This window comes from Natator depressus, chromosome 25 (genome assembly GCF_965152275.1).
Source record: "Natator depressus isolate rNatDep1 chromosome 25, rNatDep2.hap1, whole genome shotgun sequence".
In the NCBI taxonomy this organism is placed as follows: Eukaryota; Metazoa; Chordata; order Testudines; family Cheloniidae; genus Natator; species Natator depressus.
Window position 1 is genome coordinate 12,982,680 of NC_134258.1, and position 24,784 is coordinate 13,007,463.

The 24,784-nt window shown below is 55.1% G+C and overlaps 1 protein-coding gene across 18 annotated transcripts in view; it reads left to right on the forward strand.

Moving 5' to 3' along the window:
• The window catches only part of GNG7 (G protein subunit gamma 7), a 142,796-nt gene extending 134,761 nt beyond the window's left edge, over window positions 1-8,035 (forward strand). For all 18 annotated transcript variants that reach the window (XM_074939573.1, XM_074939587.1, XM_074939586.1 and 15 more), the window contains one exon: window positions 3,328-8,035. In XM_074939573.1, the coding sequence (XP_074795674.1) occupies window positions 3,328-3,453 (126 nt within the window). In that variant the 3' untranslated portion in view covers window positions 3,454-8,035. The remainder of the gene's footprint in view (window positions 1-3,327) is intronic.
• Window positions 8,036-24,784: the final 16,749 nt, after the last annotated feature.

Genomic DNA, 24,784 nt, shown 5'->3' on the forward strand with positions numbered 1-24,784 from the left:
TTGTGCATTAGCATCTTGTACTAACTGGCCCACTGGGCAGTCATTCCTTCTCGTTGCCTACAAACTCAGTCATCTCCTGTGACTCTCCTGACCTTTCCACCCCAAAGAACAAGACACACAAGGTCATTCTTAGAACCCTGGGCTCTTGTGCCCTGGAAGAACTGCACTTGGCCAGAAGGCCAGCAGTGTTGCTCTAATCTGGAAAAAGACTTGCTTTGTATGCACTGGTTTTTAGGGGCAGGAAGGTTGTAATGTTTCTGCTGTTGGTGGCTTGAAGTGAAGCTCCCTGGGAGCGGAGGGAAGGTGGGTGGCTGGCTGGCTGGGTAACTGCAAAGAAGTGTTCATGAAAAATCACTTCCTGTCAGCAAGCAGAGCAAAAAAAAAAGCCTTTACTGTGTCTTTCATCACCATCCAAAAACTAAAATATTGGTTAAATATACATTAATTCCTCCTGGTTTAAGATTTAAATGCTTCCTGGTTGAAGAATGTTTTCTTTGACTGTCAGTTTCAGCAACCCTTGCAGGGATAGATTCATCATCTTGAGCTTTTGATGGGCAGGGGGAGCTGCTACTGCTTTGGAATTTCTTTTTTAAATCCAGCCTGAGGTTTTGTAGCTGTTTTTAGGGGCACCACTTTCCAGACTCCAGTGATGCACTGATCTGAGAGGCCAGTTTGGGGAAGACGCAACAAATTACAGGTCTCCCTGGCACAGACATTGCTGAGTCTCCAAGTATTACTAAGCATCTCTAACTTTCAGATCCAAAACCATGTGTGGTGAAGAGCAAGAAGGGTGTGGGTGTAGTTACCTATCTTTGTGCTTATTGTAGAGCCTTTGCTGGGGGAAAGAACAACAACGGCGGGACTGCAACATACCACTATGTAGCATGTATGGAGAAGATGTGCTGTCTAGGTCAGCTTTGGTTTGTTTGGTTTTTAAAGCCACGAGCCAAGCCCTGTCCAAGCAATCGATCTGCTGGTCCTGTGAGATAGTGGGTCAGATGCCTCCCCCATGTCTTTTTTTTTTTTTTCCTTCTACATCCTCCGTTTTCTTCTCTGGATGTTTCACAGCTAAAATGAGTGAAATGTCTCTCTGCATTGCAAATAAACGTGGGTGAACTCCTGTTTCTATTATGGGAGAAAAAGGTGGGCTTCCTAGAGGAGTGACTACTAAAACGTCAGCTGTGAAAATAAATGCAAATCCTATGCCAGTCCTCTGACGCTCCACTGCCAACGTTTTGTTGAACAAGTTAGGAGAGGAGAATGGCAGGATGGAGGATTAGGTACTCAGAGAATTGGGCAATGAATGACTTCAGCTGGACCTGACACTGCAAGTTTTATGCTCCACCAGTGCATCACAATGCTGATCGACTGCACACGTCTCTCCTGTTCATGAATAACTCACTGAGGCATCCAGCCTCAATAGTTTGCACACCTCTACTACAGAATATCACACAGCATCATAGAACTGGAAGGGACCTCAAGAGGTCATCTAGTCCAGTCCCCTGTACTTGTGGCAGCACTAAGTATTATCCCCGTTGTCTCTCGTCCTCCTCCTTATTCAGTTCACTTAAACTGTTTATAGATCAGCTGAAAGGTTTAGGATCACTGCCAGGACTTTCAAGCCACCTACTGTCAGACTCCTGTCAAGATAATCTCTCTCCCCTCCCTTTGCTCTGGAATTAGGAGTCATTACTGTTCCTTAGAGCTTCACGTGTGAGTAGTTGGTTTCAGCTGGAGGTTTGACCTTGTCACTGATTGCAGGAGAGAGAGTTACTGTCCCCTCCACATATTTGGTCAGGGTGGCTAGTGACAGTTGGTGTTAGAAACCTGCCATGACTCCTAGGGTTTCAGTACTTTTTGTATTATTGCACTAGTCTCCGAAACTCCCGCCATGGCTGGGTACTGGTGCTGTGCAAATAAACAGTGATGGTCCCTGCCCTCAAGAGCTTATAGTAAGACAGAGGGCGGGAGAAAGTATAGCAGGAGAAGTGAGGCACAGATTAAGTGAGTTGCCCAAAGTCCCAGTCTGTGGCAGAGCCCGGAACTGAACCCAGATCTCCCGAATCCCAGCCCAGTGCCTCCAGCACCAGGCCAGCCTTCCTCTGGCTCTTTGTACACTGCGTTGTTGCTAGAAGGTTCAGAAACTGAAATGCACCAAATTGCTGAATCTTCCAATGTAAGCTCTCCTTCTGCAGGCTGTCCTGCATCCTGGAGTGAGGGTATCGTGTAGGCTGTCTTCCTCCTCCTCCTCATTATTTACTTTAATAGATCTCACTGGTAGGAGTAATTGACTGAAATCTTCTCTCAAGGGCAATAGTGGAAGCCCCTTTGCTTAGGTCAATTGTACATGGTGTGGACAAAGCACTAGAAAGCAAATTAAAGGACCATTCTGTGCTACCCAAGGGTGTGGGATGGAATTAAATTGAATAGGTCTTTTCATTCTTAAGTCTGTGATTGTAGGTAGGGTTTGCAGTGGCAGGATCTGATGCTGAAATAGAAACCTAGAATAAAACTATTAAATATGAATAATTCACATCTGGGACCAGAAGAGACCTCCCTGTGATATGAGGATTCTGTATGTTGTGTGTTAGCCCTTATGTACAACCAGCTGTTAAATCAGTAGCAAAGGATACAGCGTTAAGTACAGTCTCCAAAGCTAGCAAAACCTCCCTGACTTAAATCTAACCTAACCATGTATACCAGGCTTCTAATTACTAAAAGGTGCATCCAAGTTAGCCTCCCCTTCCATCTAGTGTCTTGGTTGGGTTGTTACTCTGGGTTCCAAGTTCTCAGAATAAATCTTTGAACTAAAATAAGCAGGACCCTAAGTAACAGCTTCTAATGCTTTCAGTGCTGTGGTTTTCAAAACCTCCATTTTTAGCAGCAGAGAATTACCACTTCCAGGCATGCATTCTCTCCTAAAGTCCTGAAAGATGACAGAAATTACTTATGGGGTGGGGGAATATAATTTTAAAAGCGCTCTCGTTCTAGTAAAGAGAGAGCGAGAGAGTTTTCCCTTGCGCTTCAGTTTATTTTTATACCTGAGTCTTAAGCATGTCTTTCCACGCTTATTTCCCCTTTTTATTTCTGGTGATCAGTTTTGTAGAGTTCCTATTGTGAAACATTGGACTTGTAACTTCACCACCCCTAAAATTCCAGTCTCTGTCCCCTCCTTAGAACACTTGCTGCACATCTGTATAACTCAAAAACGTTTAAAAGCAGCTGGTCTGGTGCAGGCCGCGTGGGTTGAGTGCTGGCCATGAGGGGAATTTGTGGGGATATCCAAGGCATTCTCACTAAACCTGTTCTTTCTCTCTGAACATTTAGGTCTCCAAAGCATCTTCTGAACTAATGAACTACTGTGAGCAAAATGCCAGGAATGACCCACTGCTGGTTGGAGTACCCGCCTCGGAGAATCCTTTTAAGGACAAAAAGCCTTGTATCATCCTATAGCTTTCTTCGCTCTCGCGTGCACACTCTCTCTCAGGCAGGGCACCGTTCTGTATCGATTTAAACCAAGTCCCAAACTTAAAACTGCGCAGAGGGATAAACACTAAATGTTGGATTCAAATAGAACTTAAAATCTAAAATTGGAAGTGTTCAGAAAGGGGCTCAGGTGCTCCTGGGCGGTTTGCATACTGAGTGGGGTTTCAATTTACAAAACCATCGGGGAGGGCGGGCGCATTATTAATACTAATTCTGTTTTCAAGGGTGGTGGGAGAAACAAGAATTTAACTGCATTTGCCAATGGGATTCATGGCCTCTTAAAAAGATGGAGTTTTGACCTTTTAAAGTATTTGGGCAAAGCTTTTGGGTGTGCTTTTGATTCAATTAGTTATTCCAGTTGACGTATTCAAAGAATTTCAGTCTGATTGCTCTGTTTCTTGGGGAGGGGTGGTGGTGGCTGTTTGTTTTTAAAAAAAAAAAAAAACAAAAAAACATTAAAAGTGGATATTACAAATTAGTAAATTCAGAATTAGTGGTGGGGGAGGGAGAGCAAAGTGTTTGGCAGCTGCATTGTAATGTGTAACGAAATCATGAAACTTTCTCTCTCCATGAAATGTGGCATGTGGTTCTGAAGCATCATATGATCTTACGGTATTTGTTACAAATGAATCCAATTGTGGGGAGTATACTTCGTAGAGTAACCCATCAGCCATGAAAACTGAAATGACTCTCCTTAAGTCGTGCTTGGACCAAGGCAAAGGAGATGTGGGTGTTTACACCCTCTGGTCACAATTTGGATTTTTAGTTCTGTGTGTTGTTACCACTATTTTCCTAGCAGAATTGCGATGTTGAAGGCATCGAGTTGGGTTTGTTCTGCCTTTTTCTGATGGGGGGTGTGATTCACTCTGTTCTGCAGTATCCTGTTGACACTTTTCTATCCTGGCATTTCCGAGATTCTAGGTCCAAAACACTAGAACTGGCCACCATTAACCTCCCAGCTCTCCTTCCCTCTCATTAGTCATTAACGTGGATCTGTTGCATTCAAACCTATTCATTGGGAGTGGGGGGTGGTTTAAGGCTGTCAGGAAGAAGTGTTAACTCCCAACAGTTCCCATCCCTTGGAAATAAGACAATTAACTAATTTTTCATTTACCAACATAACTACGGGCACTGCACATTTGGGAACAAACTTGACACACAGCAGCAGGCAAGGGGGAAGGGAGGTAGTCGCTTCTTCTTTGCCTGTGTCACCTGCTGCAGGATGTAAGCGACAGTAATAACAGCTCCTAGGTGGACTGAAGGTAGTGCAGGGCCTTTTAATCTACTTTGTGGATCCTTGCTGCAGCATGCAGGTTCTGAGCACCCCCTCCCCTGCAATGCAACCCAAATGGTGCTTGGGAGAAAGATCAGAGCTCAGGGAAGTACTGGTGCCTCTCCCTGGTAGTTAGATCTATCACCATGGGGTGCATCCTGGGAACATTTTATAAGAACGCAGAATTCTGAACAGTCCTCTGGCACCGCCGCAGATTTGCGTACCAGCTTATAAGAGAACCTGTCCAATACTGTCCACTTGAGCTAAACAGTCAGGCCTAGATCTCTTCCTACAAGAGAATACCCAGCTTTCTACGGAGAACATGGAGAAGCCGGGGAGTGGCCCACTTCTGAGGGACGAGCAAGCTTCTGAGGCAGCAGAACAGTTACTAATTTCTCATTTCTGAGGTAAAATGGGAGTTGAATACTGGCAAATTCAAGGTGCAAGTACTAATCGTTTTCACTTGACACACAGGGTGTCCATTTGTACATATTCTTGCCACGTTTGGGTCCAGATTGTGTTCAGGATGAGAAGGACAAAAGCCTCCAATATGGAATCCTAGGAAGCCTGCCACACTGAGCCATTTCCCCAGTGTTTTGGGTCTGTTTGAAATGTCTAGGCCTTTAATAGAAGCCCAGTGCTTTGCACTTTTGGCACCCTCAAAGCCAGAGAATGCTTCCTGTCGCCAGGTCGATCTCTGTGCTGTAGACAAGAAAAGCTAGAGGAGAACCTGGGTTTGAGCTTTCATGGGAACTCTGAGGATTTGGGCTCTCCTGAGGTGCAGTTTCGGGGAGGGAAGACTTGCATATCAATAATGGAGACTATGCACACCTTTTACTAGTAAAATGAGCAACGGGGGATCTGCCCAGGCAGGCAGGCAGGCACTGCTCCCCGGTTACGTTCCTGGTGCTCCTGTAAGGGAAAAGTGTTGCAGTGTGACACTCTCGAAGGCGGTTCTGGAGCCCAGGCTGTGCTCTCTGTCTGGATTCGTGATCCTGGCATGCCATCCAGCAGCAGTTACTTTGAGTGAAATGAAAGGTGGGGGAAGGGGGAGCTAGTGCCACCATACAGGCTAAAATGTATAGGGTAATAGCGGAGTCGTTGGCACCGGCCCTTTGACAGAAACCTAGCTTCAATTCTTTCCAACTCAGTGCACGCACAGTGCCTATCTGCTTGGGGAGTAACACTCGATCTTTATCCATTCAGCGTGAGATTTATTACTGGGGTGGCAGATGGAGGTGGGGAGGGGACCTAATAATCTGAGTCTGCCTCTCTTAAATGCCACTCCACTCTACCTGCTCATGCAGCTGATTGACAGGGCTGGCTGTTGACAGGACGAGAGTGCCTGTTATGCAGGAGGGACATGCTCTGTTGATCTCGTGGGTTCCAGGTATTTTGCCGGCAGCTTTTTATTACATGATCATTTGCCTTTTTAAACCATTTTTTAAAACAATCACATTTGTAAACACTACTGCAAACTGCCGCACATACCATACTTCGGGCTGCCGCTTTCACCTGGCTTTCTGGGGCCCTGTGCTGAGCTGAGGGAGCTTCGACCTTCCACTGGCCTTTCCAAGGGTCCTGGGTTCCAATCCTGAAATCAGCCAGCAGCCTCATAACTAGTTGCCAACTCCCTTTCCTGCCCTGCCTTTGCTTGTGCGCCACAGGAAGTGGGTGGCAGAGGGGAGAGTGTTGCTTCCCTCTGCGATGAGCCTTCCCCAGGGCATGCTCATTAAACGCCTCTGGGCCTGCACGGCATTCCCGCTCCTCTCCTTTGCACTGTGAACCGCTGGCTTGCTGTAGGCCATCCAATGCACAGTGTTAAACTTGATCTGTCAGCCAAGAAACCCAATGGGCCTCTCCCGGGGCAGCTAGCTGCCTTTGGGGTTTCCTTTAGGCTGAGCTATTCCCATAAAATTGGCGAGCAATGCCTTTGTTCTCTTTTGTCCAATGTGATTTAAAACTCTGTCGAAAGTTACTCCTGTCGTGGGAAATTAACGCTGTCCCAAGGGGTGTCTGGGTTTCTCCCCAGTGGGGCTTTCTCTTGTAGATTAAGGATTCCTTCTGTTCTTAACCTAGTGTGGTTCCAGCCTTATTTTTCTACTCCACATTGCTGATTCTTCCTTTACATTAGAGAACAGTGCATGGTGCTATGGTGGGCAATCTAGGCAGATGCATGAATTTCCAGGTCAGCCAGAAGACCTGGGTTCTTCACGTGCATAGGAGAAAGCTAGTGGCAGAGGTTACTGCAGAAGCTATCCACTTCTACTCCACTCCAGACCCAAGCGAAGGACAGGCCAGTGTCATTAGCTCGCACACCCTAAGGAGTCTCCCAAAACCTACCCCTCTGAGGTTGATGCCATCCCTCTCTCTACTTCCAGCAGCCCTTTCGTGTCCCACGCCAACTGCCATCTCCTGCCCAAAGCTCTTTCGAATTGTCCCTGGGTCAAGCTCTCACCCCCTGTACCGTGTCTGCAGGGTTAGTCTTTAGTAATCATATAAACTCCAGACACTTGGTTCCCCCACAGGTCATTCTATTGTTGAATTCCACCAGCCGGTCACTTAATAGTTTAGCAAATTGGTGTCGATCTTCCTTTTCTTTTTCTCTGCCTGGCATATCCAGTTCGGCACCTTCACCTAATCTCTCTCTGTCTGAATCCCTCTAACATGCCAGCCGGTTTGATAACCGGGGAGGGTGGTCCTTTACACTATGAACCTGTAGTGGAGTTTAGACTGTGCCATATTATCCAACATGTGGAGAGGCGCTGGGGGTGGAATGGTCTTCTGGTGCAGGACACAATTTGAGAAGGTCAGGGGAGAGGGGACAGGACCTATGTGCCAAGCAAGAGCCAATTCCTTTGATTCATACAGTTGATGTTTTTGTGGTTTCCCCACAAGAGCTATGCAAAGAATATGGGGAGGAGGGAAGCTGGGGGCAGCTGGCAGCTCAGGCCCCACTGATCCAGACCACGTTTTCATGAACCTTTCACAAATGCATGCCATGTGCTGTCTGGAGTCCCTGCCTCTCCTTTGTCTCCACAGATGCTGATAGAGGCGAATGGAAGTCCTTGGCACTATATAAGGGGAATGGGTGGGGTGAAGGCAGCTGGGTCTGAACAGCTATTTCCGAGTGGGGCGGGAGAATTGGAAGGAGCCTTGCCACTTGGGTATCTGATGTATCTTCAACTGGTGACTTGCCTCTAGGTGGGAAAATCCTCAACCTTTTTTAGTTTTTCCTTGTCTGAGTAAATGGGTGATCATATTGTAGATGTTTTTGTATAGCATAAATATAACTGCAAATTACAGTAGCTGCTTGTACTTTGTTAGTGCATTTGCCCAAAAAAAAAAAAAAAAAAAAAAAGACACTTTCAGGACTTTTTAAGTGCTCCAAAATGTAAAGGGGGGAGGAAGGTAGTGGTGCCTCTATTATGAGCTGAATCGGTGGCCAGACAGCCAGTGCCAGCTCAGCATTTACTCCACAAAGACCTTTTTGGGTGGCAAACACATGTCCAAATTTGTCTGAGGTTTCTTTAGCATGTGGTGAAGCTGTTGCCCAAAACAGAAAGGTAAGGGATGTAATCTCTAGGCCAGCCTATTCCCCCTGCTCTTGGAGGGCTTCCAGCTGGGCTAGCAAGTAGCCAGGAGGCTACCCTGCTGCGTGCCAAGTATCTGGGCCCCAACAAACAGGTTACACAAGGACAAAGGCTGCATGATGCCTCTAGCTGGAAAGATCACGTTACTTACAGCCTTCCCCATAGATGGTCTCTGTACTTGAAACCAGGTATATGGTTGCCTAGGATTTGGGAGTATTTCCCATCCAACCCCCCTTAAACAGCCCCCTCATTATAAATGTAACTCCAGTGCTCTGCCTCTCCAGGAGGCATCTTTGGTCCTGTTCCTCTTAGAATAAAGGCAGCTTTCCTTACCTAGCTCTGACCAGCATCCTTACCTGTTTGAGCCAGGCTTATCCATTAGGAGAGCAGGGCAGCTGAGCACGTGGCAACAAGACAGAGCAGCAGTGCTTGCTTCCGTGCCCCCTTTGCACTCTGGTGCACTGGCACGCAGCAGCCCCAGTGACCAACAAGAGCACTGTGCTCTAGGTGCTTCTAAAAAGCCAACCCCTTTGATACTGTAGTGATCTCTGGGCCTCAAGCACTGTGTCCATATCCTTCAATTCACCTTCCAGCTGTGTGAGGAGGGGCTTTAAGGGTGTTCCGCGTTGCTCTTTGGAAGTGCTAATGGGGAACTCATCACTCTTTGCCCAGTTCTGAGAAACAAAAATCCCTCTTCCTTTTACGAGAACTTAAAAAGTCAACTTTATTTAACTAGAGTGAAAATAACGCATTTCCGTCATCAAAACGGGAAGCCACGCATCTGGCACTTTGCGCTCTTCATTTCTCTCTCTGGTTTCTTTCTTCTGATTAATTTTTTTGCCAAACTCTGATATTGTTGCCAAATGCAAATCAAGAGTTCTAAAAACTGTATTTTAGGAAGTAATCAGTGTCTGTAATGTAGGTTCTTCAGAATGTCTGCATTTTTGGATCTCTGGTTTTTATTTCTGGTGTGCCATAGACCAATTTCTTGCACAGTGTTTAATATTTTGTGGAATTGTTGTTAAAAAGTGAATTGATAACACAATAAAGAGGCTCACTTTTCATTTTACCTGGCATGCTGTTTTATCCTTCGTACAGCCACCTGCACTGAGAAGCCATTTCTGCTAGCCAGCTGCAGTTCCTGAAGACTGAGCAGAGTATTATCTTGAATGCCCAAGTGCCAGCGACTAAACACAGCCGGCTAGATCTGCAACTGGTGAAAATTAGAGCAGCTCCATTGACTTCAGTCCCAGTTTTCGCCAGCTGAGGATCTGGCCCAGTATGAACAAAATTGAAGAGAGGGCTACTATTGGCTATGGCTAGCCAGCACGATTTTGCATTTGTATTGTGGTGGTTTTAGCCTCAAATTCCCAAAGTGCTTTACATGCAGGAATCTCTTCCCCTGCTGTGAAATCGCAGCGGCTCTGGGCGGAAGTGAAACCGCATCTTCTAACTGAAATGGCAGGAGAAATGTGGGTTGGCAATAGCCTAGAAAGTGCAGTGGGAGGTTCCTCAGACCCTGCTGCGTCCCTGCACTCCAGTGCTGAGCTCCCTGCAGCAACCCTCTGCTGCACTATTCCTAGAATCCCTGAAACTGGAGAGAGCAAAGGCGACCTGAACTCCATCGTATAGTTCATCTCCCCCCAGCCCCCACAACTAGTGCAATCTTGGATCACAGCGCCCCTGCCCTGATTTCCAGTACTTCTTCCTGTTCTAGTCCAGAGATCCAAGAACCAGTGTGACACTGCATCTCAATCCCTTGCTATTCCAGTCCCCAGTTTTCTCTGGGAGGGCTACGTTGTGCCGAATGCTCTGGTGTGGGTGTATCCCCAGGAGAGACTTCAACTATCGGGCTAGTGCTTGTTTGTGGTGCGAGCCAGGATTTGAATCAGTTTCTCTAGAGAAAAATAACCGGGTTTTATTTCTGGTTAAGCACCTTCCCCGCAGCAAATGGCTTAAAAACCAAATAGCGTCAGGCATTTCCTTCTCTTATAAACGCTGGTTCCTACTCTGCAGACCTCCCAGGATTGTCCAGAGGGGCCCAGCACGGCCTGCAATGACTTGTAAGTTTTCCAAAGCCACTGCAGCTAATCAGACTTACTTGGGATTCTCCAATAACCAGGCATTACTGAGATGAGACATTCCCAAAAGGGGCTGACACTAGGCCAGATCTGCACCTTCTGCAATCATTTATACCAGGGCAAAATGTTTGGATGCTGCTAAATGCAGGTTTTAACCTACTTTTAATTGGTTTGAGCTTCCTTCTTTTATAAAGTCACTTGTCAGATTATCGTCGAACGACATAATCCACACCAAGTGTTTGTTTCCCTGGGGGAGAAACAGCTGGAGCATGGTAGCCAACCCCTCCAACTTGTGCCCAGTTCTGAAGTCAGGGTCGTTCAAGAGTTGGAGCATTTGGAGAGTATATTCAATAACCGCAAATCAAAGCAATTGAGTCCCGTTACTGGTTGACTTCCTTGCAGAATATGCCTGACTTGTGCTTAGCACCTTTCACGCAGGGAGCCTCAAACCACTTCCCACCCAGTTCCTGGGAGGCAGTGAAAGGTTGAACCCACTTCTTACCACCGTGGAAATGGAAAGTTACAGCGAAGTGACTTGCCCCAGCAATGCGTCTCTGGAACAGGGGTGTGAACACCGCCAGGCTGTTGGCCCCTTACTTTAAGTTTACACCTTGCCCCTCTCAGAGCTGGGAGCACACCCCCAAGAATCCTGATTCCCAGCCCTCACTTGGTCTGCTAGGCAAAGCTGGTTTCCCAGAAGCGGGAGTTGGACCCAGGAGTCCTGACTCTCCCTAGATTATACTGCATCTGAGCAAGAATTCTCGAAGATCTCCTACGTTCACTTGCACCTCTCAATGTTGTAACCTGTAAGGGAGAAATTGCCCTTATGAGGCAATTACAAAGGGAGCAGATTTCTAGTGTGCAGGTTACAGAGCACTTAAGGGAGGTGATACAGCGGAAACCGTGTCCCAGGGGTGACACATCACCAGGGTGAATCCCAGCTGTTTTGCTCCAGCAGAGCAGGGTGGCGGTTTGTTCAGCTGGCAAGGATGGCTAAAGCTTTGAAGCGTCCCATCTTCCACCGCCCCCCCGACCCTTTCCTAAGTAAAGATGGATCAGAGCTGGAGCAGGGATGCCACTGAACCAGTGAACGAAGGGCAGTTCTTCCTGCCGTCTTCTCCGCTGGCTCATCACCGGCTGCTGCAGTCGAGTTCTACCTCCCCCTGGTCCTGGACAGGTGCTCCCTGGGAATCTGCATCGCGGCTGCACCAAGGTCCCAGTGGGTGGCTGAGCCAGAGCACCCAGCCAGCAGAACGCTAAAGCCGAGCTGCAAGTAGGGAAAGCTCCTGCAAACGAAGGGTCCCAGCCACGGATCTCTGGTGAGCCTCAGGGGCCTTAGCTCTGGGGTGAGTCTGGGCTCCAAAAGCTGCCCTGCCCGTTGCTCCTCTCCCTCTCTGTCGCTGCCGCTCTGTGCTCCCTAGGACCGGCCGTCTTGGCACCTTTCCTGGCGTCCAGGAATAGCCACATGCCATACGCCAGCTCTGGAAATCCCCCCCCCCCCCCAAACACGTGTTGTTTCACTCCTCAAGCTTCAGGATTCCCAGCACATGATATGGAAAATCCCCCTCGCACCGGTCATCCAAGTCCGGGAAGGGCTAGGTTGGGAGGGGCAGCCTGGCTCTGGCCTGGACCTGCAGTCTGCACCTGCCTTTGCTGTGGCCTTCCAGCAAAACTCCCTGGGCCTCAGCAGTCACATGGGGATGAGGATCCTTCCTGGCTCGTCTCTTTCCATTGCACACCCCTCAGGGCAGGCCCCCCCCACCCCGATCTTGGGGCACGGCTCTCATGCTGCTATAGTGCAAAGGATGTGGCCTGTGTTAGTCCCCGCCGGCTCCAGCCAGCGTAACCAGCGATGGTCCCTTTCTCCTGCCATGGAGGTGGGGATGGCTGCATGCAGCTCTGGTGTGCAGCTCTCCTGCAGTGACAAGACTCGTCAATTATCACATCTGCCCCCCACACACACACAAACATCCACACCACCAGGGTGGGTGGCTAGGCCATGGGTGCAAAGGGCTCGTGTTCTGCTCCATTTGCAGCCACGGGCCAGGGTCGAGGGTGGTTTGGTTGCGGGGCAGCCTGGAAGAGAGCCCCGTGGTGGCCGAGTCAGATAAAAGCCTCGTGCTGCCCGCCGCTTGCACCAGCTGAGCTGGATGCGTTCCTGGGAAGCTGGGGCCAGGAGGCTGCAGGCAGAGCCCTGCGTGAGCCGGAGTGGAAGCGAGAGCCTCGTTTCTTCCCAGGGCTGACGCGGTTCCTTTCCTCTTCTCCGAAAGGGGAAGTGGACTCTGGGCTGAGCTCCCCCTTCCTGTTAGCACCAGCTGCATTTACCGGCAGGCTCCGATCTCCGCCTGGCTGCCGCACCGGAAGTATGTGTTGGCTTTAAACCTGCCTAGCCAGGCTTGGGGTGCAGCGGGTGCTGCCTGCTGGGAGCGCAGGCTGCAGGGAACTTGCTTGGGCACGGGCGGCTGCTAGGCCTTATCTCCCTTGGCAGAGCCTCCAGCTGCAGCCCCCTCGGCTTGCTGGGGCAAGCCATGCGGAGGAGCTCCAGGGCACAGCTAGGCCTCCCCTGCACCGGTCTCCCCCACCTTCAGCAGCACCGCCCGAGCAGGGGGAGCCCTCTGCCCTGCCAGGGTGTGTCTACGCTGCACAACCAACCAGCTCCAGGTCAGCAGCTCTCAGGGCCTGGGGTACAGACCTGCCTGCCCGGGCGGTGCCCGGTGATGGGGGTGGGTCCCCTACATGGCTGTTTTCAGTCCAGTACCATGAGCCCCACCAGCCCCAGCCAGATGAGCCAGGCTCGGGACTTGCTGCTGAGGTTTGCAGCAGGGACGGACCCTAAGTGGCAGTCAGACCCCAGGGGCTGCTTCGCTCATTGGTGCCTCCTTAAACAAGCCTCTGTCTGGAACACTGGCAGCCCCGTGCACTGCAACCTCCCCCCGAAGGTGTGTGCTAAGGCCCCCCCACCCCGAGCACTGGCTCATCTCATTGAGTGCAATGCTGGCACCCCGAGGAGGAGAGGGCCATTGCCTGCTGCTTCCCGACGCCTCCCCCCTTTGCCTTCACTGTGTGCGCTCGGCTCCGCTCAGGATCAGGCCTCCTGGAGGGGGGCTGCCCCCAGCTCTGCCCCGGGGCTCCCTGTGTGTCCCCACTCGCTCAAGTCAAAGCGAGATGGCTGCAGCAGTCTCACGGTGGGCCTGGTTTGTGGGCTGCATCGCGTACAAACCACCCAGCTGCGTGCGGTTTCGGCTTGTAGGCAGGTTTGCACATCTCGCCCTGAGTGGGGCTGGGAAGGGGGAGACACCCCCCTCTCCCCCCAGCTGTTGAGCCATGGTGGGGCTGGCCTTTGGGGTGATGCAGTGCAGCCCGCTACCCCCACTGGCTTCCTTGGTCTCAGAGCTCCCCTTAGCACCTCTCCCCGGCCTGTGCCGGCTGCTCTGTGCACCGTGGGGCCGCTTGCTGGGCGTGTGATGCTCCCTGGCCTGGCTCTGCATTCGGTTCCCCTTCGCTGCTCCTCTGGCCAATCGCCCCTTGTGCGGCAGGAGGCCTCCTGCTGGCGACGCCTGCCAAGGTGAAGCCAGGTTGAGTTCCTGGAAGGAAGCCAAGTCTCAGCCGGCGGGTGTGGGGAAAAACTTGGAGCGGATTCCCGCCCGCCCGGCCCAGGCAGGAATGTGTCTTGCGAACAGGCAGTCTGGGGCTGGAGCTTCCTGCAGATGCTTGGAATAGCTGGGATTTTTCAGTGTCTGCCCGGAACTGCTGAGCTGGAAACGGAGCAGGGAGGGTTGGAGGGAGAGCTGGAGCCAACCGCCCGCTGCATGACAAAGCAAAGGTCTCAAATGCAGCCGGGCTTGAGAGGGACCCACCTGCTGGAGCCCAGATGCACAGACAGGGCCCTGGCCACTGCATCCATGCCAGGTTTAGCTGCATCACCCCCGGCCCGTGTCCAGCTAAACCTGCCTGTCTGCTTATACGAAACCTAGCTTGGAAGGGGGGAGCCCCCCCCGAGCTTGCCCTACTTCCCCACAGAGGGCTGGCCCAGGCTGGGCAGAGCCCGGTTCAGGGCCCTGTCATTGCTTTCCAAGCCTGGCTGAACAGCGAGCGTGAAGATGTGCTCGGAGCCTGGTTGCGGTCGTCCCCCTGCGTCTGTGGCCGAGGGCTTCAGCATCCACCCTGGATTGCATGAACCGAGCCAAGCCTAGGGGGGTGGGGGGGTCTCTTTGCACAGTGGGATGCCCCTGTCCCCCCATCTGCACAGCAGGCCCAAAGGCTGGTGGGTGGGGGTGACTGTCCAGTCCTGCTCTCTCTGCTGGGCGCTCACCAGCACCGGCAGGAATTCAGGCCCCGAGCCAGGGGCGTTTGGGAAGCCGTTTGCCTCATTTAACGAGCTTGTTTCCCCAGCTCCCGCGCGGGATGCCATGAAGCAGCGCCTGGCAGTGATTCAGTGGGGCCGGAGCAGCTTGCAGCCGCTCAGCCAATGCAGCCTGGCCCTTTCCTGGATCTAGCGTGAAACGGTGGAGCTCCTCCCAGGCGAGGCCAGGGGCCAGCTGGCTGCAAGCACCAGTCACCCTTGCTGGGGGCAGGGGCCCCTCTGCAGTGGCTCCAGCCAGGGTCGCAGCAGCCGTGACCTGCTCTCGCCTAGCAAGGGCCGTGTCCTGCTGCAAATCACAGGCAGCTGGGCTAGCTCTGGGGCCAGCTGTGTCTGCATCTGCTCCCCCTCCCGCCCCCTCCTGGGGGAGCCCAGCACAAAGCTCGGCACTGGGGGGGGAAGAGGGGGCTCGCAAAGGCTATTTTGACACCCAGCCTTTGACCCTTAGGGCGGCAGAGGCCCTGGGGAGGGTTGATCCGGCAGGGCTGGCCCCAGGGAGCTGGGCGCAGTGGGTTTGGGTATGAATAAAATGACATGGTTGGTGGGGCAGGGGCCAGCTGGGAAGTACCTGATGTGAGAGAGAAGCTGGGGCATTGGTTGTGTCCCGTACCCAGGGCCCTGACGAACTGGCCATAAGTGGCGCAGGCCCCTGAATCTCTCTGAGCATCTGGCCCTGCCCCCGGGGTGCTGGGCGGGTTTTTCTCTCCCGCACACACAACACCCAGGAATTCCAGCGAAGCCGCGCTGGGGCCTGGCCAGCAGGAGGCGCTCACACTGCCCGGCGGCCCAGGGGAGGGAGCCCTGGCAGGGAGCCCATGGGTTTGGAACAGGCTCCTTGTGTGACCGGTGTCTTTGTGGCCAAGCCCGGCAGCGGTGCATTATTGCTGAGTAACAAGTGGGCAATGGGGACTGGGTTTGGTTCTGCGGGAGTCAGCATCTTTACCCGCCTGGCCATCTCCCTAGGGCCTTTCTAAAAATAGCAGCTGGGCTACCAGCATCTGCTAAGTGGCTAGTGCTCACCAAGATCCCTGGGCTGGGACTTGCTGGCCAAGGAGCCTCCAGCTGGTCCAGGCTGCCATGGAGCAACAAGCAGGAGCCTCAGCTCATCTGCCCCCGTGGGGCTTCCCGGGGCTAAGGAGCTGCTGACCCTCAGTAGGTCTTGGGGGAGCCTCAACTGACCCCTAGGGCTACGCTGAGACAGCCGAGGGGCTGGGGCCCTGCCAGGGGCCACGCAGGGGAAAGGCGCAGAAAGGGCCCAACCCAAACGTCTGCCAGCAGCCCTGTGCCCACGGCTGGTGCTGCTTCTGCCCTGCTGCTGGGAGGGGCTGTGCCCACACCTGGGAGGGAGGGGGAGGCCTGAGAGCCAGAGGATGCTACAAATAACCAGGAAAAGGCGTGGGGTGCAATCAACCCCATGCTCTACACAGGTAAACTGAGTGAGAACAAAGAATAGAACGCAGGAATCCTGGCTCCGTCCACTAGACTCCACTCCCAGAACCGGGGTGAGAACCCAGGAGTCCCAGCCGCGTCCCCCCCTGCTCCAACAGACCCCGCTCCCGGAACCGGGGTGAGAACCCAGGAGTCCTGGCTCTCAGTCCCACTAGACCCCCTCCCGCTCAACCCTCCTTCTTTTTTCATTCTGAAAAACACTTCAAATGAAAAAATCTTTCTCCGATAAAACCCAGACTGGCCCCGGGGGCCGACCCTGCTGCTTTTATCCCCCTCCTCCCCCGGCCCCGGCTCAGCTCCCAGATTCCTGGAACCCCTCTTCAAAGGAAACCGCAAGGCAAGGCAAAAAAAGCCACAGCCCGAGCTGGCAAAGTATGACAGAAACTCCGGCCCCCCTCCCGCCCCGCGGGGCGCCGGGGAACCCAGCCTGGGGGAGCTGGGTGGCTCAGGGATCCCAGCCCCATGCCCGGGTGGCTCAGCTGGGTGCCGCGTGGCCAGGAGCGAGGGGCCAGGCAGGCCCACCTGGCAGCCACCCCAGCACTGGCCGCTGCGTGGTCAGGAAAGTTGCTGATGGAAAAAACCTCTGAGCTGCTGCTAAAAATAACCCTCCCTTTCCCCCCAGGAGGTATTTTTAGCCGTGCCGGGGCTAGAGAGATCGGCCCTTGGCGTCAGAGGCCAGGAAACTCCGGGCACCCCGGCCTGCCCGAGGCAGGAGCCTCGGCACACCCCGGGCTGCTCTGCAACTAGCCGCGCCCCGGGCTGCAGAGGGACGGGGATGGGGGGGCACGTGCAGCGAGCCCTGCCAGCAACCGCCCACTTATTTCCCAGCCCTGCTGGGTTGTGGGGAGCCCCAGGTCACCTCCTGGAAGGGGCCAAATCCCGCTCTGCTGCCTCAGGGCTGATGGGGGAAAGAAACGCGGGCAAACGGCTCCCCTTCCCCCAGCTCTGGGCCTGGCCCCCAGGTATAGTCCTCTGCCCTTCCAGCCCTGCCCCTCAGCTCTGTGCCTGGCCCACAGCCCCCTGCCCTTCCAGCCCTGCCCACCCCCCAGCTCTGTGCCTGGCCCACAGCCCCCTGCCCTTCCAGCCCTGCCCCTCCCCCCCTCCACCCCCGCCAGCTCTGTGCCTGGCCCTCAGTTCCCAGGCATAGTCCTCTGCCGTTCCAGCCCCCCTTCCGCACCCGTCCCCAGTCACGCCCCCCGCTTGCTATTCCAGCCCTGGGATTTCTACCTGCCCCCCACCCATAAGCGCTGCTGATGCTCCCTAATCCCAGATATTTGTCCACAGCTGCCAGTGTCCATGTTTAGCACATGACTGTATGCGTGTCTGTGTGTGCGTGTGCGTGCGTGCATGTGTGTGTGTGCATGTGTGTGTGTGCGTGTGCGTGCGTGTGTGTGCACGCACACACGCGCTGCCTGGGCAGGTGTATTTCTGTGCCTGCATCAGCATATCCTGGTGTGTGCGTGTGTGTATCTGCAGCCCTGGGCAGACGGGTTCGAGTTTGGGCAGGTCTGGGTGCGGCATGTGCAGCCTTTTAACACACATGCGCCCTAGGCTGCGGCCGTGTTCTCTCGGGCACGTGCCCTGCATTGCCCAGCGGGTGAGAGGCCACCAGCCGGGCAGGGGCACGGCGCACACGGGCAGGCACTGGGGCTGCTGCAGGCGCCTGGGCCCTGGAACAGGGGGCTGTGCGGGGGGGGATCGCCAGCACACATGGTGCCATCTCCACCAGCTTCCTGCAGCTTGTTAAGGAGCGTTGGGCATACATCTGGTGCCACAGTGCTGGCAGCATGTTACTCGGGGCCATTTCTCTGCAAGAAGGATCAGGCTTTATCGGGGGCGAGATGGGGGCATCTCCAGAGCTCGGGAGGGGTGAGATCCTCGGGGGTGGGGCATCGCCTGCCCTTGCAGGGGGGGCAGCATATCTTGATCCACCCTCTTTTTCTGGGCAACCCCTTCTCCTCCCCTGGTATCCCCGAGGGACGGGAGCTTGTGAATCACCCACATGCTGCGGAAAGGGGGATCCCTGGGGCCCGGGAACCACACATGGGTGTGGGGGAGGCCGCGGTCGGAGCTGCCCCCAGCAGTGGTGAGGGGGATCACGTCCGTTCCCCCCGGGGTGACGCTGTGTGGCCACCAGGGGCCGGGTCTCCTTGGCGTGAGGCTGCTCCCACGACGCACTGGAACAGCTCAGGGCTGGTGCAACCCGTGACGCCACCGAAGGCTGGGGACTTCCAGTTGTCACCCCCCCTCCCCGTGCGCACTGTACTTCCTGCTGGGGGCGGGGAGGGCTCAGTGGGCGTGTGACAGCGACAGTCATGCTGCAGAGAGACACCCACCTCGGGCCTGATCCTGCCCAGTTCATTCCCACCTGGGATCGGGGCCATAAACAGCCCCCTTCTCCCCCTACACACACCACCCACCAATCTGTGTCCGCGCCCCCCCAGGCTGGGCAGCATGGGGCCCGAGCGCTGGGGTGGAAGCAGCTCTCAGGCTGGTTGCTGAGTGAAGCTTGTGTGTCTGCCCACTCAGCGGCAGCGTGGGCTAGTGGTCAGAGCAGAGGACTGGGAGCCAGGATCCCTGGGTTCCTCCCATACCGAGGTACCAAATGCCCCTCATTTGAATGGCTGCTCTATGAAAATGACCAGTCCCAAAGAAGGCGTCAGGGTGCAGGCTGGTGGGGTCCTAGTCACAGTGCCCTGGGCATCTGAGGCTGCAGTGGCCAGAGGTGGGTGTCGGGGTCCCCCGTCAGGGCTGATTAAAGGAACTTCCCCGCCTCAAGTTCTGGGCTCTCCCTCCTTCCAGAAACCCCCCGGGGGGAAGTCCTTTGCAGCGCTGGCCCTTGGGAGCCGTGCCGGGGAGGTTTCTGCTGAGCTCATTTCTAGCCCAGGGCCTGAGCTCTCCCTGGGGCAGATAGGGAGCAACCCCCCCCGCCCCCATGGGGGAAGCCCCAGGAGATGGGCCCTGGCCAGGGAATCCCCTAAGGCTAAGTCTGTAGCTCAGTGCCTGAGCTGCCGAGCCAGTCCAGGGCCAGTGCATGGATGGGAGGCTGCCAGCCGCGCCAGGTGCTGCAGGGAGTGATGTGGGTGACTCCTCTGGGACCGCTCAGCATCGGTGCTGAGCCGCGAGGGGTGCGGGGTGCTGTGCGGCTGCAGGGACCCTCTCCAATGTGGGGCAAAGCCCCCGAGGCCCTGCCTTGTGGGGAAAGCTGGGATTCCCACCAGGGCAGGAGCAGTCGCTGTAACCCTCGTGTCCCACCCTGCCGTTACAACCAGCACACTGCTCTCCTTCACAGCCTGGCCCACACTGCTGTGCCTTGGACCTGTGCCCTGTTAAACAGCTGCCATGCTGCACCCCAGAGGCTGCTGCATTTCCGCACCCCTATAAACAGCCCCTGCTCCCTACCCCAGAGAGCTGCATTTCAGCACTGGACAAGGGATTTTGGTATAAACAGCCTCCAGGCCTTACCCCAGAGACAGCTGCATTTCAGCAATGGGCAAGGGAGCCCGTAGAAGCAGTTGCCATGTGCTGCCCCAGAGGTGGCTGCATTTCAGTGGTGGTTATTTTGGGCATGACGTTGGTAATTAGATGAGTTTGTAATCTCCCTTTCCTAGAAGAAATGCCAGGCAGAGCTACAAACATTGCTAGACTGGGCCCGGGGGCAGAATAACTGATTAGCCAGGGCAGGGTGAGGCAAATCGGGGGGAGGATTAGGGGCCTGGTTTGCAAAGGTGCTGCCCAACTCCCCTGAGGCCAAGCTCCCATTGCCTTCTCCAGGCCTTGCAGATGCTCAGGTCCACAAAAGCCAGCAAGTTTGGGTTTGCTCTCTGCCTGCCCGGGGCGAGGGGATCCAAACACCCCAAACCTCCCCTCCTGTGGGATGAGCAAACCCTTCTGAGCCCTGCTACCTCCCATCCCCTTCCTCCCCCCCCTGACACCCTGTCGCTGGGGGAAGCCTGGGCTCACTCAGCCCCCAGGGAGGGAGCTGCGCTTAGCCCCCCCAGCCCATGCCTCTGTGTTTAGGGAATGGGGGCGGGGGGGCAGGTTGTGACCACACATCCCCATGTTGCCTTTTGTGTCTCCATTGCGCACATCTGCTCCCCCGCCAGCGTGTGCCAAATCTCCATCTTAATGGGCCAGACTGGCGCCTCTCACCAGCAGCCGGGAGAGCCCCCCCAGCCCGGCTGGGGTGCAGGAACGCCAATGGTCCCCCTCCTGCTCCGGCTTGTGAAGGGAGCCCTGGGGGAATCTGCCAGCCCCTGCGTGCTCCCAGGGACGTGCCCCCCCTCCCGGAGCCACGTATTCCAGTGGCCTGGTGGATAGAACAGGGGACAGGGAGTCAGGAGGTCTGGCTCTGAGAGGGGAGTAGCCTCTGGACGAGAGCGTAAGAACTGGGAGTCAGGAGTCCTGCGTTCAGAACAAGGGGGTTTTTTAATTTAAAATCTACAGGTTTATTCATAAAGGGAAAAAGACATGGCTGAGAGCAGGAACTGGTTAAATGGAATCGATTACACCCAGGAATGGCCAAGTTCTTGGTTCAGGCTTGCGGCAGTGATGGCATAAACGGTAGGTTCAAATCCCATCTCTGGAGTCCATCCACAGCTGGGAGGGGTCGCTCAGCCCTTGGTTCAAAGCTTCAGTGTAGCAAAGTCCCCCCAGAGGTCTGAAGCAGGACTGGCGTTTGGAACAGGGGACTGGGAGTCAGGACGCCTGGGTTCACTTTCTACCTCTGCCACGTCGCCTTGGGCCAGGCTCTTCACCTCCCTTGTAAGTGGAGAGAACAGCCCAGATCTGCTCCCCCGGCCTGGCAAGGGGCCTGGAGAGCCATCGAAGGCCGGAGCTGGAGCTGTGGGAAGGGGGAGGGCAGATGTCTGCCAGCTAATGAAACCCACCCAAAGCGCACCAGTTAGGACGGGGGGGACGGGGGGCGGGGGGGACACTCAAATGCTGAAAAGGTAGAGCCAGGGTAGAGCTGGAGCAGCAGCCGGACACTCCAGAGCAGCAAAGAGATTCCTACTCAGCGTGCGAGATTTGGGGCAGGGACCATCTCTGCGTTCGTACAGCATCGAGCACAATGGGGGCTGGGCCATGGCTCTACCCACCCAATGACAGCTGCAGCGCCCTGGCTCCCAGCATCCCCTTCTATTTCCCTAGACCCCACTCCCCTCACAGAGCCGTGGACAGAACCCAGGAGTCCTGGCTCCCAACCCCCCCCCCCTCAACTCACTAGACCCCACTTCCCTCACAGAGCCGTGCATAGAACTTAGGAGTCCTGCCTCTCAGCCTTCCTGGTGTAACAACTAGCCAATACCCACTGTTAATGGCGGGGGGAGGGGGGGTATGAAGCCAGGGCACAGCCCCCCCATCTCCCAAGGCTCCTACAAAGGCTCCTGTTTCCAGCCAGGATAGGTCCTTCACTTCTTGCTCCAGTTTATTTCGTATGTTTTAACCCATCATTTGCTTCTGTCCCCGGTGCCCCAATCTTCCCCCAGACCTGGCCCCGCTCAGCCCGGGACCCAGGGAGCAGCATCCTGTGTCCTGCGCTCCTGGCCGGCAGGGGATGGGAGAACAGAGCATCGGTGCAGCGGGACGCGACAAGCCCTAATCGAGCCCCGGGCCCTGAGGAATGTGGTGAGTAAATCTGCCCAGGGAGCCGCCATCGGGGAGCCAGGGTTCAATCACCCCGTGAGACACCCCGTGGAGCCGGCCCTGCGGGGGTGGGGGTGGGGTGTGAGTTGAGAGGGGGAGGGCAGAGGGGTGGGAGAGCGAGAGCCTCGAGGCCACCTCGCACTGAGACCCAGGGGGTTTAGGCACTTGAACTGAGCCTCTGGGCCTCAGAGCCTGAGATCTAGCCCTGCTCAGTGCTTCTCCACCTCCTTTGGCCTCCAGTGGCTCAGAGCAGGGCCTGGAGGGCTCCGGACACCTGGGTTCCCATGCTGGTGCTGTCCCGCCGTTTCCCCTTCTGTTCTCTTTGGGCAGGCACAACAGGGAGTCACTAGGCACGACCGTAATGACAACATGCTTTGCGATGTATTAGACAGGGAAACTGAGGCACGGCACGTGGCCGTGACGAGCTCCGGCTCACCCAGCAACTTAGCATCAGAGCCAGGAATGGGACCCAGGAGTCCTAGCTCCCAGCCTTAGGTCCTAGCCACCCGCCCTCGTTTCCCTGGCTGGGAATGGAGATGTGCCAGCCCAGTGTGGCTCCAGCCTGGCCCCTGCCCGTTCCTGGGGCGAGTGGGAGCCACGGCTCGTGGCGAGGGGAGTCCCTGGCCCAGCTGCTGCGCCTGCCATTTCAGCTGCAGCTGGGGGTGTTTGCGAGGCAGGTCACGGCTCCCATTGTCCCCCTGCCTGCAGCCATCTGCCCAGTGCCCCGGGCCGGGTGGCCTGTGCTGCCGTCTCCATGAGAATGAGCCCCTGGGTCCTCCCGCTGCCACCAGGCACTGGGCCCCCTGACCCCGTACAGCTGGCACCCCGGGCTGGAAGCACATTAAACGCTGCACACGCCAGATGGGGGTGGGGTGGGGGGACATCTGTGTGATTGGGGGGGTCCTCAACAGGGCCTTTATGTCTGGCCAGATCAGTCCTTTGCAGTGGAAATAAGCCAGGGACCTGGCTCCCCATCTCCCCCCACCCCATGAGGCCAAGGCCCAGGCTTCTGGACCGGTTCTGATCCCGTCCCTGCCCTCCCATTGCCTCTCTGTGTCTGGCAGGGCTGCCCGCTCCCAGATGGGCGTCTCTTTCTAGCCCCCAAGTGCCCTGGGCAGGGCAGGTCTAGACCTGCAGGGACCCCGCCTGGCCCCGAGCAATGAGAAGAGATCCAGGAACCGCACAATGGGCTCTGTTGGGGGGGGGGGTCCCCACGCTGGGCACTGTCCCCCTGAGCCCTTTGTCACTTCACTCACTCCCCATGAATTCCCTGTGATATGCCCCCTCCCCCCACCCATGACCCAGGGAGATCCCAGCCTATCCGGAGCAGCTTGTGCCTTGCCCCCCCCCCGCATTGTCATACAAAAGGCAGCTACCCACTACCCCGCCCCCACCCTGCTCCCCACTCTGACAGCTGTTTGTGGGGCCTGCATTGTGCAGGGCAACGCAGCCAGGCCCCAGCACACGCGCCAGCCCCCGGAACCCCTCCGCTCTTCTCCTGGCTGAAGAGAAAGGAAAGGGAGTTTAAAAAGGGGAGAAAACGTGACTATAAACAATTGTTATAACCCCTATCCCCATCCTCGAGGGCATGACTGATCAGTTGCAGGGTGGGGGGTCCGTGCCAGTCAGGAGGACAGGGGACTTGGGATTTTCCAACAGGAATGTAGCTGCGTAGCTTGTATGTGCAATGGCCGTGCATGTGTGTGCACATGTAGATGCATGTCTGTGGATGTGTGAGCATTTGTGTGTGTGTGTGTGTGAGCACACACCATTGCCCTCTTCAGGATGTAATCAGAAGTGCTCAGCTATGTGTCATATGCCCTATACTGCTGACAGCTAATGAGGATTCTCTTCTAGCACTACTCGCAGAGGTCTGTGTGTGTGTGTGTGTGGTGAGAATGTACAAAGGGCTCTGGGTTTGCATTAGTGGAGCCCCCATATACCTTCTCTGCTGTGCCAATCCGGCCTGCAAGCCACACACTAACAGCCTCTCTGGTCTGGGGGTGGGGGGGGCAGAAGCAGCAGCAAAAGTGACCCCAGTTAAAAACAAATAAGACACTTTCTGAACCCCCTGAACATTTCATTTGGGTTTGGTTCAGGGGGTGTTTCTATTTGCATCCACAACGGTTTATATGGGAGAGAGAATATAATCGGATGTAGTCGATTGAACAGCAAGCTGGGAGTCAAGACGCCTGTGATCTAGCACCAGCTCTGGCAGGAAGTAGGGTCTAGTGGTTGGAACAGAGGGAGCTGCGAGCCAGGACTCCTGGGTTTTAGCCCCAGCGCTGGCAGGGGAGTGGGCTCTGCCCCAAAGAGCTCCCAGTCTAAGCAGATGCAGGAAGGATCTTTCTCTCCCATCCTACAGCTGGAGAAGTGAGGCCCAGAGAGACTTGACCAAGGTCACATGAGTCAGTGGCAGAACCAGGATCTGTGCCCAGGTCACCTGAGTCCCAGCTTAGTGCCCTTAGCCCCACGGTCTCCCTTCCCGCCAAGTCATTGCCTCAGTGCTGTTAACACTTTGCATCCTGGGTGGAATTTGGCAGTGCAGGAGCAGCCTCCTCGTCCCTGCAGCTTAGGTCTGGTTTGTTGTGCTCATCGGCTGTTGTTTCTACTGTTGTTTGGCCACCCCCAAGTGCCCGGGAATGACCCCAGCAGGCCTTCCCCTGAGCGTGACTTAGATATCCTGAGAACATGATTGTCGAGTCCTCCTCGGAGCCGCTCGAGCTCGCAGTCCTGGTTTTGTTGGTGTCGGTTTTTAAACGCAAGCTGAGAGTCTCACATATTCACCTGACTTAGAGGAAAAAAATCCCCAAAAGCCTGAGAGTTGGCTACTGCCCCGGTGTGTGTTGTCCCTTTAAGGGGAGCTGTGGCCCCAGTCCACCTGCGAGGGGCTGTG